General features: G+C 33.5%; 2 protein-coding genes across 2 annotated transcripts; one reads left to right on the forward strand and one right to left on the reverse strand.

Moving 5' to 3' along the window:
- Nucleotides 1-450: 450 nt before the first annotated feature.
- Nucleotides 451-17,594, reverse strand: LOC116779574 (rab3 GTPase-activating protein catalytic subunit). The gene is made up of 4 exons (XM_032673927.2): nt 16,253-17,594; nt 15,759-15,943; nt 1,893-2,148; nt 451-1,762 (listed from the first exon to the last, which is right to left on the reverse strand). The coding sequence occupies exons 1-4, from the start codon at nt 17,501-17,503 to the stop codon at nt 1,001-1,003; spliced, it is 2,454 nt and encodes an 817-aa protein (XP_032529818.2). The 5' UTR covers nt 17,504-17,594; the 3' UTR covers nt 451-1,000.
- Nucleotides 3,275-15,471, forward strand: LOC133320885 (uncharacterized). The gene is made up of 5 exons (XM_061529952.1): nt 3,275-3,500; nt 12,265-12,432; nt 12,520-14,064; nt 14,148-14,682; nt 14,752-15,471. Exons 1-5 carry the CDS (start codon nt 3,498-3,500, stop codon nt 15,012-15,014), a joined length of 2,514 nt encoding a protein of 837 aa, XP_061385936.1. The 5' UTR covers nt 3,275-3,497; the 3' UTR covers nt 15,015-15,471.
- Nucleotides 17,595-17,769: the final 175 nt, after the last annotated feature.

The following is a 17,769-nucleotide window of genomic DNA, read 5'->3' on the forward strand; positions in this document are numbered from 1 at the left end:
AATTCTACATATTGGGATATTATGTGTAGATGTAGGTATATCACAAAAATCTTTAACCACAGACAAGCTTTTTATATTTTTTCTCAGTTGAAACGTACCTGACACGTCCATATATTGATGTTGTATTTTTTTATCCATAAATATATAATAGCGTTAATTTAAAATCTGTATTTGTAGACTTGCCTAAAATCCTAAGTCGTATACCTAACTGTAGGCTTAGCTATTGCTTCCATCATTTAGCGGTCGGACGAAACCAAGCAAATGAGAGCATATCCAAAACAAACGTCTTATATATCGTTAATGTTATTTTGATCGTAAATTATAAAAGGGGATTGTTTACGACGAATTTATTAAGTGTTCCTGAAACGGGATGTGTAAATAAATAAAACAAGAGATTCAATTATTCTGCGTTCACCCAAACACGGCACTCGGCCAAATGAAACACACGAACTGTAATGATAGTTTATTTGACTATTCTGTATAAAATTTACATATCATCAACAACACTTCGTCCCACATAATCCTATGGCGTATTACATATTTTTTTAAAGCTAAAAATTAAATTAATTCAAACAATATTAATATTAAATGTTTTTGCATATGTCACTTATACAATAATTAGTTATGACGCAACAATAAGACTTTAATTTGATTAAGGCCTATAATTTTTTCATTTGAAACTAGCAAATCTATCTTGTAGACGTTATCAAGTATTGCCTTACTATTGAAATATCTCAACGATTCAGTCAATTTTCATGATATCTTGAAGACTAAACCATGTACAAAACTTCTCTAGTAAACAAAACCTCCATTGTCCTAATAATGAAATCTGTATATTTAGTACAAGCATGAGAGACCTTTAGATAATGGAAAAAGGCCAGATTAAAAAATATTACTTTAGAACAATATCAAATTACTAGAAACAATATAAAATTGACAAATAGTTACGTAACAATTTCGCTTCTTTTTGAATAAAATTGTAATAATTAACACTTAAATACTACAAACAAACTATTCGTTCCGTAAACGCTCCAATGATGGTCATGTCACTACCGAGGGCTGCGCGCATTATTTGAGGACCAACATCATCTTTTACTCTCAATGTGAACTCCCTGCGTGTGGGTGCTGGCAGTCCAGCGCCCATAGCGTTCAATACCCTGGACCTCCCCGCCACATCTAACGGTTGTCCCTCCGCACTATTGCCTAAAACTTTACGCACACAGATAGCCCTACACGCTTCTTTCTCAGCTTCATATAACTCTCTGGCGGCAATTTCAAAAGTTCGTCTTTTGTCCACCCCGCCGATACTCGAACTAGTCGCTGGGGCTCCTTCTGAAATCGCTTTATTAGCACCTGCTCTTAATAAAGCCGGTAGCAACAGTTCAGCCACGCCTCCAACAGTCCGTGACTTAAGGAAATGTAACACTTGCTCTGCTTCGCGAGCCTCATCAAAAAGTCGTCGCTGTCGGGCTGCCGGTACCGGGCGAGCAACCGTCCAAGCCTCTACCCAAGGATTTCCAGGTAACAACATACGATCCCCTAGCGAGCCGCCATCATCAGGTTTCCAGTCTCGGGGGGAGTACCAACGTACGAAATCACACAGTTCTGCCCCGGGGTTGGCAGCCTTAAATGCTTCCATGTCAGAGAGGAGGGAAGCGCTCATCATTTTCGCACGGAGTTCAGAAGCTTTAGCATTATCTCCCATTCTTACCATCAATTCAGCGTCTTCTTCTAACTGATCCTCAGTTTTTGGAGCTGGATCCTAAATGGAAATAATATTTTAGATAATTACAGTAATTGAATAGATAGATAAACTTTTAATCTAGTTGTTTAAATCAAAGATTGCTAAAAACAAACGATTACCGCATTTTCTTTAATAATTTCATATCTACCTGTGTGCGAGGAACATAGAGAGGGACGCCACTTTTGAGTGTAGCATTTTCGAGACGATTAAGACGTCCCACGGGCCTGTCCCATGGTAACTGATCTTCTGCACCTTCACCCTCTGAGCAGTCGAAGAATTCCTCTTCAGAAGAATTACCGTTGGCATTGACGTCACCTTCTTGAGCTCTTTTGATGCAACAATTTAACAATTGTAGCTTTTGATGCAAGAGACACGTTCTGGCGTTTGGCGCCCCATCTATAACCCTGTTAAAGAAATATCTCGCTTAGTATCAATTAAAGAAAAATCAATTTTGAAATTTACTTGCTACAAACTCCATGACTACCAAAAACCGTGACATCAGAGTATTTAATTTACACCAAATTCATAGTAATAGATTTGTACAAAAACATTTCTGTGTTGAATGTGAGATTGTTATTATTTTTTCAATAAAATAATGTTTTAAAAAGAACACGCTTTTATAAAATACCAAACTAAAGAGTGGAAAACATTTTGTTGAATAATTAAAATTAAGGATGAGGGAGAAATAAAAGAAATTAATTTAATTTAAAAAAGCGTCTGGTCCTCAATATTACTATACCATTGATTTAGTCATGTGAGGCAAGTGTGCACTGTGGGTAAACGTGTGCAATTCCATCCGCTTCAGTCTGAAACACATGGATATGCATACTTTTTCCCACAGTGCACACCTGCCTCACGTGACTAATTACCTATAAAACGAAATAAAGATTCTTATCATGTCATTGTAATATATAAGTCAAATTACTTTTTAAAAATAATCGTATTCCCAACAATTGTGATAAAAAAAAAATTATATTACAAAACAGAAACCTCAAAGGTTTATCACGAAATCCTAACAGCACAATAAAAAAATTTCGTACGTAACATGAGTTTTGTAAAGACAAACAAAAGAAAACTTTTATGTAGTATATAATACATTAAATTGACAGCTGTCGCTTTGAAGAAATTGCATTTAACTTTCACTAGAACTTATTTTCAAGAGACAAATATATGACCTCGAAAAGAAAGTGAATAAATCAACAACTAACATCGTACACTTGGTAAATTTTCTCTTCCGCGTATGCAAACAGTCGAGTCTAGAACATAAAGGCGACACAGTGTGTACCAGACTATACATATACACGAATATTAATATAAAATCTGTCATTATACATATTTATGAGATGCAGTTTGACCCGCGACCTAGAATGAGATTACCTTCCACATACCGTTATCCCATTGAATCACAAATACGCGATAGTTAAACGCGGGCAGTGATGTAGCAGCTTTTTTCTAACGTATAATGGCTAATCGGTCTGTGAACCGTTTGTTTACCGGGCCCGAGCAGTGTAGGTCAGGGGCTTAGCGAAAACCTGCAGCACGCTTCAGTCTCGTTACGTCTCTGGCGGAAGACGCGCGCGCAGTCATGGACAACAAATATTGACACTTATAAAACTGTCAAACACGATTGTGACCATTTCAACACTGTTGTGATTAACTATGTTATATTATTATTGATGTTTGGTTTGACAGTGCCAGCAAAAAGTGGTCAATTTTTAAGGATTTCGTAGCTGAAAAGGATTTCCGATTCAATATGGTGAGACGATAAAATATTTTAATCAATAAACTATACAATACAATACAACGGGTTTAGATTTAAATGTATAGTACCGCAATCCGACCGACTTCTTATTGACTAGCCAACTTTTGAAATTTGAATATTTTTTGTCAAAAATATGATAATAAATTATATTAACCCACAAACCTATTATTTAATTAAAAAAAAAAAATTTTTCACAAACACTTTATTTTTCTTTAAGGTATTTTGCGAGACATGTTTAATTCTATTCAACTCACTTCTATTTCAAAATTGTTTAAAATATATACACATTTCAATAAACAACTACGAGTATATTATAACACTATGGTAAATTGTCACTAAGAGATTTTAAGGACAATCGTCACATAATATACTAATTTAAACATAATTCTACGTAATTTCTTGATCTAGAAATCTGACCGTATTACATTAATTTTATACATCATATAATAAACCTTATATATTCTAATGAATATTTAAGTAAATCGACAATGTTTCGGTATATATTTTTCATGAAATAGGAAAGAAATTTTCAAATAAATTAGGTTATTTATAGATAGAAAACATCAGGCGACGACGTTAACGTGTCATCACTCGTAATAAAACCATTGGAACGATTCATTCGTGTCAGTGTTGTTTCCGCAAAATTTCACTTGAGATCTGAGAATGGGCAAAAACTATATGGCATCGAACTGAGACAATGGACAGGTTAACTATGCTGAACTCACCGACGCCGTGGGAGAGTCGCTCGAACCACTCCAAGATACACACAAGTTCATATACAAAAAACGGTTTCGTGCCGTCCTTACACAATACTGGCAACACTGATTCAATAAGTTTTTCGGATATCAATAAATCAATAAAAAATACACGATTTACAACATCGTTGCTTTAAATGATCCAATTTGAATACCAAGCTAAAGACTATTGTTTTTTAAATCTAATATCTACTTAATTTATATTAAAAATAAAAAGACAAAATTTTATTCTCAACTAGTATGTTATAATATTGTTTACGAGATCTTTATTTGGTTTTAAAAAAACTTTTCTAATAAAAAATACGAACGAATTTTATAGTGCTGAACCAAACTTATGAAAATAACAAAAAGAAGAAATGTCTTATATTCCGTTTGTGTACATATAGAACCGTAATATGACATCAATGAGGAAACTTGTACAAAACTTAAAGCGACTGTCGGGACAGCTCCATCAATCACCTACGACTCCACCTTACAGACTAATGAAGTTCCCGTTTTAATTCATTTAAATAAAAATAATATATTCAAATAATTACAAAATCTTAAACGAAATCACATAAAAAAATTACAAAATTCGAAATCAAAAATATATGCAATTACATAATATGTTGAACGCATTTAGACGAACGTATTAAAATAAATCAAAAATGTGTGCCTTGATGTAACCGACATCTACGTGTATAATATTATACAATAAATAATTTATTTTTCATCTCTAATTCTATTACATATTTCCGGGTAAATAAACATCCGAACGAGATAGCAGCTTCAAAATGTATTAATTAATCGATAATATTAGATAAACCAAAACTTTCAAATCAATTATGAAAAAATAAAATATGTTATACTTAGTTGTTTATTAAGAAAATATTGTTCAATTACAAAATGTAATGTATTAATTTTATTATACATATGTATATCAGGTTCCTGACTAGTCAATTCCATCCAAACTGAGGCAGTTTACTCAACCGTAACTAATATTCAGGCCGAGTCTACAATCGTGCTAATTGTATGAGATAACCACCAATTAATAAGTTAAACGTTACTTATATTCTTCGTAGATCGTATTAAATCTGATTCTACCTAATAAATTTAAAGTTAGTATCAATTATGTAATGTTTTTACGATCTTTAATAATTCTAATATAAGTATAAGTAGGATGTGAAAAAAAAATGATTAATTTTTGATATTAGTATGTGTTACATTAACATATCCAGAAATCATGGTTCTTGAACGCATACAAAGGATAAAGGCAATTCTAACGAGTCTTTACTAAATCACTGAGTACTTCAAAATGAAGTAGAAGCTTTTTAATTATAGGATACTTCATATCGGTTATTTTGCTTAGGGCAACGTTTTAATTGAGAAAAAAAATTTGGATTTTCTAATAAGCCAGTATTAATAATAGTTCTATTTTTGAAAAAAATCTTTGTATAATATAATTTGGTTCAACAGTAAGTCATAATCGTTGTTTAATTTAAATTACCGCTTGCATTACAATGCGAGCTGTTCAAAACTATAATATAAAATGTGGACAGATTTCGTGTTTAGTTAACTTTCATTTTTAAGAAATACATCCATCTGTAAATAAAAATGACTAGACAGATCTCTTATTGATCGTGAAATAGAATTAAATTGTGGCTCGTTTTGTATCCTAAACGAATAGTCGTGTTTTATGTCCGACAGAATTTCATTCTTTCCGATATGTGATATTAATTCGTAATTCTTTTCATTAAAAGAGGGATAGGTGATTAGCTGTTTCAATTATCACGGCACTAGTACAAATTTGCATTGTTAATTTTAATAACGATAGTTTAAACATTTTCTGTTATTTTTAAAACATCGCAGACCACTTTTTAAATTCTATTTACACTCGATTTAAAATTGAAATATCCTCATAATTGTTAGAAACTTAACAATCCAATCACAGTTTTGTGTATAGAAACTATGTCTAAGTATTCCGAAGATTTGACGAAAACACGTTTCGACGAGAAAAAATAGGACATAGAAAGTTTTCTTAATTACAAAGCTCACTCTCGTATGTCTTCTTTACAAAATCCGTTATGCTCTCAAAACAGCATTCTTCAACTATTTAATAATATTTAAATAATATATTCTCTATGAAGTAAAATACAAAGTAGGCATAAACTATAAACCATCATTTTGAAAAAAACATATTTTTTACACACTAAAATCTTCATATCACACGAAACTAATAAATGTAAAAGAGACATAGTTTCCCTAATAACAAATTCGGAATAATTACATTAAGATTTATAATCATATGTTTGTAATATATCATTTAGAAACTAATGATTATGTATGCAAATCAAATGTTCATGGTACATTAGTTGGGTGCCCCAGTTGTAAGTGGGTCTATAATGCAATTCGAAAATATGTAGAAATTAAAAAAAAAAACTGATATACTAATATTACGATAAAATTATCTTTGAACGCATAATAGAATTGCATGTTGAGAAATTTTTTTTTTTTTAATAATATGGCCTTCATCCGTTCAAAAACGTGCACAGTGTATTCTGCCAGTGTCGTGTAGAATGGAGGAGACATAATATATCTTAATAACTTTTCATAGACAATGTCTTCAATATATTAAATGCATATCCATTAACTAAACCCCGGTAATAAATTCAAAAATATTGAAAAAATATAAAAATTAAAGTCTTGTGCCACATGATAAAAATGACAGAGGCTTTATTATTTGTGTCATGATTATGACAGGTTTTGCTCAGCACCGTTGATGTATGTCGTCGTAGTTATGAAGCCGTTGTAGGACACCAAAATAATATGAATAACTTGAATAATTTTTTGACTAAACCTTATATAAAAGAAATTAAATATATACATGACCTTTCCAGATTAAATCTAGTATGCATAATATGAACTCAAACCTACATCGAGATGTACATTACAGCAAGTTTAATAGTCTTTATATATAATGTACATGTAAATTAATTTATTAGTAGTGGTGTACTGTATGTGTTCAGTAATGGTGTTCGCGTGGCTCCCGCCGACTTCGAATCATCTTTAAGCATCAACGCATCACCGCATAGTAGAGTTTTTTCTCGCATTCCGACGCGGATACCGTTTTCATTAATATACTTCGTTCTCTAAAGTTACCGGTTGGAAATAAACAGACGTTCTATATTCATATACTTATATCATATTTACGTACGTATTTCGCGTTTATTTCAACTGTCAAAACATAACTTTTTTATAAACGCTCTCTGTTCATAATTAAACAACAATAACATCAATGTTTTAAGACAGAAATTATATATATTTTTAAGTACTCACTCTCGAGTGTTACGTAGAGTTCTCGTCTCTTAAATGAAAAGAACAAAATATTTTTTATATATCTCAAACTCTCAACTTTGTTATTTTTATTATATTAATCTTATTTGTTTTACCTCAAAACAGTGCCGGGGTCGTAAGTCCCAGGCACTGTTGAAGCTGCTCTCCCTGCAACGCGATGGACCCGGCACCCGCACGGTGATCCATTGAATGCTAAGAGGTTTCGTCTCGCAGAATTTTTATCGACAGTTTTAATACTTGAATATGTACATATATACAAATAACAAACGACCTCTTGTATAATTACTAGTTTATACTTCCAGATTAAGTTGTGACAATTCAGGGAAAAATCAAATCAATATCCTTTTAGTGGTTTGAATCAGTTTTGCTTTGATTAAATGCTTATAAATGTATGTAAATAATTTACATGTCCCTTCGTATTCGAAGTTAACAGATACTAGTATCCTTAATGAATACTACCTAGAAAAAAAAATATATCCATATAGATACAGAGAATATAAAATATCTTTAAGTTAATGAGGCCAAAAGTTTTTACAATTATACCAAATTAATAGAAGAATTAAACGCCTCAATAGAAGAACCGCACCTTTATAAATATTAATTATATAAATGTTATAAAATCGAGAAATTCGTTAAGGATATTACGAAATTTAAATGAACGTTGTCCGGACGACCTAGCTTATAGTCGGAAGTGTTGCATACAACACTATCAAACAATATAATCAATCACTTGTATCTATTTAACTGTTAACACAAGTGATTTATTTTGTATGTTTCGTTGTTTATATTAATATCGTTTTTTTTATTATTTTCGACCAAACCCAACCATTGATCTGTAGCCATCGAATCTCAGTATATTTTCGTATAGCCTCGTAACCGAGACGCGCTTTCTAAACATCATCGCTATAATTTTAAAGACAAACCGAAATGTCGTTAGCTATGATTTGTTAGAAACGTACACAGTATTATAGTAACGAAACTGTACGAACGTGAGAAATCGATAATTAGTAACGCTAGCAAACATCCAATTTAAAGTACACAACAAAAACTTTCATATACAAAACGCAAGGTATACATATAAATGTTCCGTAATTTTTTGTTTTCAATTAATATTATTCCCATAAGGATGAATATAAATATACGAATTCATTTTTCGTTTGTAAGCGGTGAAAGTAGAAATTCAAGTTCATATAAATAGGCATTGCATCGCTTTCTGATGACCTCACGAAAATGTTTACGTTTATAATACCTATAGAGCCTCATATTAATATGATAATATAAATATATATGACAGAATATTAGAATATCCAGCTGTGTAGATATGGTAGTTGTTATTAACTTCACGAGAAAAAAACATTTCAATAGACATTAGCGTGAGACTCAAATGTGATTTATATTTTGTTAAAAACAAAACCGAGTCAAATAGATTTCAACATAAACATTGTTGTGTACGTAATCTACATAATGTAAACATTCTAAACGATATCTTTTACGCGTGTCTTTTCCTTGAAATAAACTCCTATACAAATTATATTACTACATAACCAAAATACAGAAGGGAGATATATTTTTCGTAGTTTCTAAAAAACAGCTGCAGTATTTAAAAAGATAATAAACAAAGTTATTATATTAAACCTACGTAATTACGCGTAATAGACATTAAACCAATATTGCTTAATACATAGATAAATTATTGAGAATTCTAACTAAATGTGAAGAGTTTCCAATTTTCTATTCATAAATCTGTTTAGATACAGTCATGAGCCAAGTTTTATGAAGTAAAAATGAGAAGCTACCTGTGTGTAGTTTGAATATGCAAACGTGTAGTAAAGGTACAATTCGTCTTGCTAACTTAAATTATCATTCTAACGGAACTAATACACTAGCCATATACCGTTACTTGCTTTTATTTTTGTAGGTTAATATTATAAAACATCATAAAAGTAATCTGTTGAAATCTTCAATCTAATTCCACCTGCCTTAAATACGAAACGTGATGGCCATTATTTTTAAAGGGTTCGTGATAGGAATTTAAAAATACGAATTAATTACATCTGAATTCAATTAATAGTACCATCGAGGTCAATAATTAAATATGACGAGCTCACAAACGAACTCACTCGAAATAGGTTCGTCGTGGATTTACACGCGATAGGTGTGGGAGGGAGAGGTATAACGGCAAAATCTTTCTACAACCTACTAAAAGACCTGGACCTGCCCAGAACTAATATCAATTCATTCTTGGAGCGTACTTCGAAGGCAGCCCTAGTAAGTTCTTTTCAAATATGGTTAGGTAGAGAGAGGAGCTATAACGGTGAAGGTGAGCGTTTAACGCGCGTTAGATAGGGGCATCTTAAACCTAAACCTGGGTCGCAAGTCCCAGGCATTGTTGAAGCTCCTCTCCCTGCAACGCGATGGACCCGGCACTCGCACGGTGAATCCATCGAATGCTAAGAGGTTTCGGCTTTAATTGGAGTAATGAATTACTTGAAAATAGGGGTGCTCGTTGGTTGGGTTAACTGCTTTTTTTAACTGTTTGTATGACAAACGAATAGAATTATTTATTCTCTAGCTGTTAACCAGTTGAATCAGAATTCACGTATCGACTATCGACTGTCAACGAAGATCGAGTCCTATGCTGATTTCGCTCAGACGAATATAGTCGAAACGTAAGAAAAGTCCCTCCACATTATGTTTTCGCTTCTCTTCCACGTGTTGTTACAGGAAGGAAATTCAGCAGTCATTGGAATCGTTCTCATTAAGTTTCGTTAATCAGTTTATTTCTAATCAAACATTATGACGTCACGAGTAGCTCACGGTTGAAAGTAATGCAAAGTTTTCGTAATTTTCAAATAGTATGTAAGTGCGTTAATAAATATCAAATTAATTGCAGTTAGCAGTAGTGTTCGTAATGGGTAAAGTGCAAAAAGGATTCATATAGAATAATTAATAAAAAGTGTTCTCAATAATGATATATTCTTTGCAACGTATTACTAAACTTCAACTGTTCTTTGAACTGCAGTACTCTGTTTTTTAAAATAAGTTTGCCGTCATATAAAAATATGTGTCATTTTAGTACCGCGTAAACAGCAAACAGCCCACAACTACATGAAAGTAATTTCGTGCAGTAATATAGTAATATTGTTAGTGTTCATATGATAATAATATGGATCTTTCTAAAAATAGGGGTCAGAAGGATTTTAGCCCGCCATTGCGTAACAATGGTCAGCGGACATCACACAGACGTGTGATTAACCCGATCATCATTCCCCGTTAAAACCTTTAGAAAGATCGACGAACGTAAAATTCGAATGAGACCTATACTTTGCGAGTTTAACACACGATAGCGTGATTCAGGAGACTACTAGCGCCATCTGTTGTCGAATAAAAAAGTTAATGTAGCTTGAGTAATGAGTATAGTGTTTTCCTGTGATAATTTAATTTATAAAGATTTAATCAAACAATTTATTTGTTATTAATATTTATTCCTTTATTATTTAAAGACATTAATATATCGATCACATTTCCCGCTCATTCACCATGTTAGCCATAAACGAAATTATTATTGCTGCTAAGTTTACAAACATCCCAAGGTTTGATTTGGTTGTTAAACTAGGTATAAAGTCTACGAAGACATGTTCAACAACAATGAATTACTAGGAAATGAATTTACCATTCGGATTATAACACGCAAAACCAACACCAAGCGAAAGTTAATATCAATAATTGTAATATGCACTTCACTACCTCAAAATACGACTAAGAAACAATAAAAACATTATGTAAAGAGGGTCGCTGACATAAACATTTATATAGAATATAAGCAAACTTAACAGAAACTAGCAACAAGTACGAGAGTATTAAGTTGATATTTAAATTCTCTATTTATTTGAAACAAATATTATTTAAGTATCCGTATTTAAAATTTCCACCATAATATATATTCAATCTAAACAGTATATATGATGTCAATCAAACGAATGACTGACAAAAATTAACAAAAGACAAGAAAGTGAATCCGACAGATAAAACTCTCACGTATCAACTCAGCGATGTACCGTTATCGGCGAAATGAGACTGTTGACTCACCTATATAGGCTACTGTTACAATCTTTAAATACAAACCTCACTGGCCAGTCAGAGGCGCAAACACCTCAACACTTGAGTAACTCGAACGCAAATTAAAGATATCTATCTCACAAAAAGTTGAATAATTTTACGCTATGGCTTTGTTGAAAACTTTTTATTTAAATCATTATACTTTAAGTTCATACGCCCTACTATTATTAAGGTTAAAAAAAGACAATGATATTATATATGTAGGTACGACTACTATCCGATATTTAATTCATTACGCAATTGTTTTTAATAATTTTAATTATATTTTAAAACTGTATATTTAATGGTAGCTTGGCTGAAAACAATCAGAGACAGCGGTATAAGGCATGGTCTAGTAAACAATAGTCACGTATTTAGCATTTCTCGTGTAGGGAAAGCCAGTTTTCCGGGCTAGTAGCTCGAAGCGACTATGCACTTATTTCTTCAACGGTCCGTGCACTGCATGATTGCGGTTCGTCACTTAGCCAAATGATTTATTACCTTCATAATCTATGCTAATAGTAATGGTGATAAGCAACCTTCGTGTTCATATCGAAGACTTTTTGTTACAGGTCGTGCGATCCCGTCTTCGTGCCCAGTGGTGGCTACCAACAGTCCTGATAGTGACTATTGTTCAAGGCACACGTGGTCAATGCCCGTGGATGGAAAACCCAGATTTACAAGCGACCTGTGTGTGTGCTTTCAATTTAGCAAGACAGCTCTCAGTGCAATGTGACCAGGTATAACCCGTTGAAACGAAATTTGAATGATATAAAACATGTAACAATCAGTCATCAGTCTCTTAACATTACCTATTATTTTTACAGGTAGATTTTCCGACACTACTATCAGCATTGAATTCTAGCGCTGGAAAAATTTCCATAGACTTGCTATATATAAACAATGCGACGATTTCGTCACTAACCAGTGATATGTTTCGAAATTTAGCTATTTACAATCTACAAATATCTGGCTGCAAGTTGAGGAAGATCGAAAGCAACGCCTTTAACGGGCAAGGCCAGTACTTAAAGAATTTGAATCTACAAGACAACGAATTATCGGAGGTGCCTGTGAAAGCACTGAGAATATTGACAAACTTATCTCTGTTAGATCTGTCAAAAAACAAGATAACGCTAATCGAAAACTATTCGTTTTCTACCCTTCAGGAATTAACAACTTTAAAATTATCCGACAATAATGTAACACTAGCACCGCAAGCCTTAGCTGGTTTGGAAAATTCTCTTAAAAATCTTAATTTAAAAGGAACAAGACAGAAGTCTGTTCCAGAATGTATACGAGGTCTACGAAGTCTTGCCTTTCTTGATCTGTCACAGAATAGTATACGAGAACTACCAGGCCCTGACGGCCCTCAAACTTTTGAAGGATTAGATTCTCTTACGGCTCTCAATTTAGAACGAAACTTACTTGTAAATTTAAAACATGGAGCATTTTTACAAATCAAAAACACGCTGAGCTCGTTAAGTTTACTAAATAACCTTTTACCAGAATATCCAACAGAAGCAATATCCGTGTTATCAGAGTTGAGAGTGCTTGATATAGGTTTTAATTTACTCAACAAGATACCTTCAGATGCCTTTTTAAAGAATCCGTCAATAACCTTACTGGCATTAGATGGTAATCCATTGCCAACTGTGCCAGAAAAGGCTTTGGCTCATCTAAATTCTACATTGAGAGGTCTTAGTCTTGGCGGCAGATTCTTGAACTGTGACTGTAAATTACGATGGATTATCGAATGGATTCGTAATGGCGAACTACAGGTCACTTCACGCGAGAGAAATCCACAATTCTGTGGAAACCCACCAGCATTCCGAGATCGTGGTTTTTACAGTTTTGAGCCGAATGAGTTAGTATGTGATCATGATACAACTGAAATAGTACAATCAACTCTCAAGTATAGTGATATAAGTTACACGACAACGTCGCCGGTGACAACTGCACAAGCAACTACTCCCGCATCAACTACCTTTAATGTTCCTTTGAACAGTGAATTTAATGAATCGTCAACAATTAAATCTTCTAGCACAACTCCGGTAACTACCACTACGAATAAACCAAGTCGCAACCCAGCAGTACGTCCGGCTGGACCAAATTGGAGACATGCACCAAACCAAAGACCCCCATTAGTCATGAATTTCCCACAACAGAAACCAAGTATAGATGACTCTAACGAAGTGAAAGTAAAAAATGCGTACAGACAGGATAACTCTGTTATTATTCAGTGGGATTCAGATGTTGCTAATATTCTCGGCTTTCGGGTAGTGTATCGTTTATTTGGAGATAAAAGTTTCAAACAGGGACCACCACTTGAAGCTAGCGAAAGAGAATTCAAAATTAAGAATGTTCCATCTCAGGTAAATACTACAGACATCAATTGTTTTTCTCAATGTTTTCCTACAATAAAAATAGATAAAAAATATACCTATTTCAATTTCAGGAATGCATCGTTGTTTGCGTTATTTCTTTAGAAGAAATACACATAAGCCCAGAAACTGTGCCTTACACACAGTGTAGAGAAGTGCGCACGGTATCTGCAGCTGCTACTAATATGGATAAAATCACTATAGCAGCCAGTGCAGCAATATGTGGCACCATTGTTGTAGCTGTTCTTGTCTTCGCAGCTGCATCACGTCGTCGTTCCAGAACCGTTCACCGCTTACACTCACAACTTCCCGAAAAAGTACCAAACTCGTGCTGTGGTGGACTTGCTGGAACTCCAAGTCCGAGTGGCCCATTATCTTCTCTTGCTACAATAGGTGCCTTTGGTAAACAGCGCGAATGGGATCAAGTGTCAGCGTATAGTGCGAGATCAATACCTCGCGCACGATCTTACACAGAACCTCCACCACCGGAGACAGTACCAGGTAGGCCTGGAAGGGCAAGATCTTTAGCAGATGGTCAGTCACAACACAGCTACTCTGCCCGCTATGGAGCTTCAGGATACCCAACGAGTTTATTAGGATCACGAACTGGTGAGTTTATATTCAAACTATATATTTTTTTAAATATACACCGTTCTAAACTAAATATTTTTCTTCTAGATCTACGCCAATCACGACAGTCTTTAGGGGGAGCTTCTGAAAGAGCGTCCCGTTTATCCTTAAGCGGAGCTGCGGGTGGAGCTACAAGCGGTACATCAGGGTCTAGAAGGAGACCGAGATCTCGCTCGCGACCTGCCAGTCGCTATAGCGTTGGTTCTATTGGAATGGGTTACTGTGATACTTCGGATAATTGGACTGATCACGATATGGATATATACATGACCCGTAATGCAACAGCCAGAGGCGGTTTAGTGCCCTTATAGTGGAAAAGTGATGAAGTGTGGGAAATCATTTTGTGCAAACACTGCTCACAGCCACTGAACAGCGCGAAAGCGTGCACTTTCTGGTGCAAACGCCATAACCACACTCATCTTCAACAGGATCGTTACAACCAAGAAAAATCTAACATTTGCCAATAAATGTCATAGACTAACTATATGCAAGATCACGTCGGACCATATAGTTGTTTACTAACAAATTTCACACAAACTTTGATCCGAGAATTATAAGTTAATTCTCAGGTTACATGTGTAAATTATATTTGATTTTTTTTTAAGAAATAAAAATGTACATAGTAAATTTTAAATGTTATAAGATAGCTTATATATAATAAGAGGTCTATGAAAGCGCAATCCAAATGGTGCTAATAAATAAGTTTGTAATAAATATATTTTTGTGTATATAGAATAATTAGTGTAAAAATAAAGTATAATAAAAACATACCAGTGTAATTATTAATAGGTAACAAAGAGGAAACCCTTTATATTAAAATCAAACAGAAAGAGTGTTTTAGGACTAATTTAGACAGAATCTGTATGATAATAGTGACATACAGCAAAAAATATTAATCACAAATACAAACAAACAACATATAAATGTAGTCATTTCACTCAAAATGTAATCTATATTTATGTCTCAGAAAATCCAGAAATCAAATTTATATATTTTAGGCTTGATCTTATATAAACTTAGAATATTTACTTTGTCAAATATCTCGAAAAGCTTACCCTGATAATAAAATTCTATGCTCCCAACGATACTGCAGCTCTTGGGTGAACTCATACCAGAAATGTGCAACGTAAGGCAGTCCACCGGCCTCCATTAAACGAGCTGAGGTAACTGACAGCCGCCAAACCAAACCATCTTCAGGACTCGTTTTAACATAGCTGCATAGTTTTGAATCGGTACTATCCTGTAATTTATAGAAAAATTGTTAGTTAAAAATTTTTTGTGACAAACAATGCAACATCTTTTCATATACTCTCTGAATCCAATTTTTTTATCAAATAGTTGACACAATGATAAAATGTTAAAATTAGTAACCCTTTCTACCAACGCAAATTAATTAGTTCCTAAGAATATATAAAATTGTATCAGTTTTATTATTCAGTTAGGTTTTATGAAGAGACTGCAAAACAGCTTAAGTTGTTCAATAATACTTAAGAACTTATATAAAAAATATGTTTTAAAGAGACTTCATAATTTCCAAATAAAAACAAACCCTTCTGGTTTCTATATCCAATCCTTTAGAATATGGGAATGTATTGTCTTCCACTGCATCAGGGAACACGTAATACAGCAAAGGCATCAAAAGGTCATCAGTTATTGGGCCTTTAAACTCAGAGATGTGACTATTACGCCCCACTGCTGCTTTCACCAATTTAGAAATAGTAATAGGTGCCTTGGTTATCCTGTTCAATGGATTCACCAAGCCCAGGCTCCTACTCAAACCCAGAATATCCATTATTAGAGTATTATTGTCTAATAAATCCATCACTTTTCCTATAATATCTGATAATTGACAGTTTATGTTATTTCTAAGTTTCAGAGTAATAGTCCATGTGGGTGCCATTAAGGGATCAATATCAGAAAATGTAGATGAATCAACAATAGCACTTTCCCTGAAATGTGGCCATATTGCATTAAGTAGAGCACTGTGTAGAGGATTCTTTTCCGAACCAAATGGCAGTTCAGTCAATTTTCTAACATCAAATCCATCAATTGATAAAAACTCATTTGATTGGGTTCTTTTCCTCCAAGCAAAGGCTTCAGAGTCTTTCAATTCATAAGAAAACTTTGTGGATATAACAACAGTATCAAGAGGCACTGGTGATGATATTTTAGACTTGAATAAACTTACAAGCCCGCTCAGATGAGAACACTGATTTGATATTCTTTTCAAATGTATCATATCAAAACTAATTTTATAATCATTATCTTCATAAATACCTAAAAAAGTTTGCTGCCAATGTTCTCGTATCTTAACAAAGAAGGGCACACCACAATCAACATTTGCAAAGGCTATATTAACGGAACTCATTACAAGTTTAATGATACTTCCATCAGTTAGAGGGGTTTTAGGACACAGCATCAGATATCTTTTCAAACCAAACCAATTAGATACTGGATACGGCGTGCATTCAGTATCTGCCATAAAGTTTGTGGTGGAATTCCAAAGACTGTCATGCAAATCTGTCAATAATGACTGTTCATCTGAATTCATATCAGAGTCCAGTATTTTAACTGGTTCTTGATAACAGTAAGAAAGTGTAAAATTTAAAGAACGAAACTTAATTTCCTCCGTTTTAACAGTCCATTTCTTTGTAAACTCTGAACACTTTTTGGTTATTTTGGATTTAGACAAATGCCATTCAACGATAACTTCTTCCAAACGTGCAATTAATACTTCCCACTCTGATGCTGTTGTAAAATCTTGATGATAAATTTCATACTCATCTATTTCTTCATTCATTGTGACTGTTATTTTATATTCTTTGTGTATTATTTACCAATCTACATTGACCAAGTACTAACAGCTGTTTATGGCATTAATAATTGACAGCTGACAATTTGGCAATCGGCACAGACTAGATGTTCAAACCGTATAGTTGAAAGACATACTTAATTATAAAAAAGTATGCTATATATATTAATATCCAAATAATCCAACCTCTAATTGCAAACTTACCATCAAACTATCATTAGAATATTAACAACATTTAATGAGTAGGTAAAAAT

This window comes from Danaus plexippus, chromosome 2, assembly GCF_018135715.1.
Source record: "Danaus plexippus chromosome 2, MEX_DaPlex, whole genome shotgun sequence".
Classification (NCBI taxonomy): Eukaryota; Metazoa; Arthropoda; class Insecta; order Lepidoptera; family Nymphalidae; genus Danaus; species Danaus plexippus.

Coding starts and splice junctions, on each gene's coding strand:
- LOC133320885 (XM_061529952.1), top strand. Junction 12,433..12,519: donor TCTCAGTGCAATGTGACCAG/GTATAACCCGTT, acceptor TTATTTTTACAG/GTAGATTTTCCGACACTACT. Junction 14,065..14,147: donor TTAAGAATGTTCCATCTCAG/GTAAATACTACA, acceptor TTTCAATTTCAG/GAATGCATCGTTGTTTGCGT.
- LOC116779574 (XM_032673927.2), bottom strand. CDS start 17,503: ATGAATGAAGAAATAGATGAGTATGAAATTTATCATCAAGATTTTACA. Junction 15,944..16,252: donor TGGATATAGAAACCAGAAGG/GTTTGTTTTTAT, acceptor TATAAATTACAG/GATAGTACCGATTCAAAACT. Junction 1,763..1,892: donor TCTATGTTCCTCGCACACAG/GTAGATATGAAA, acceptor ATTTCCATTTAG/GATCCAGCTCCAAAAACTGA.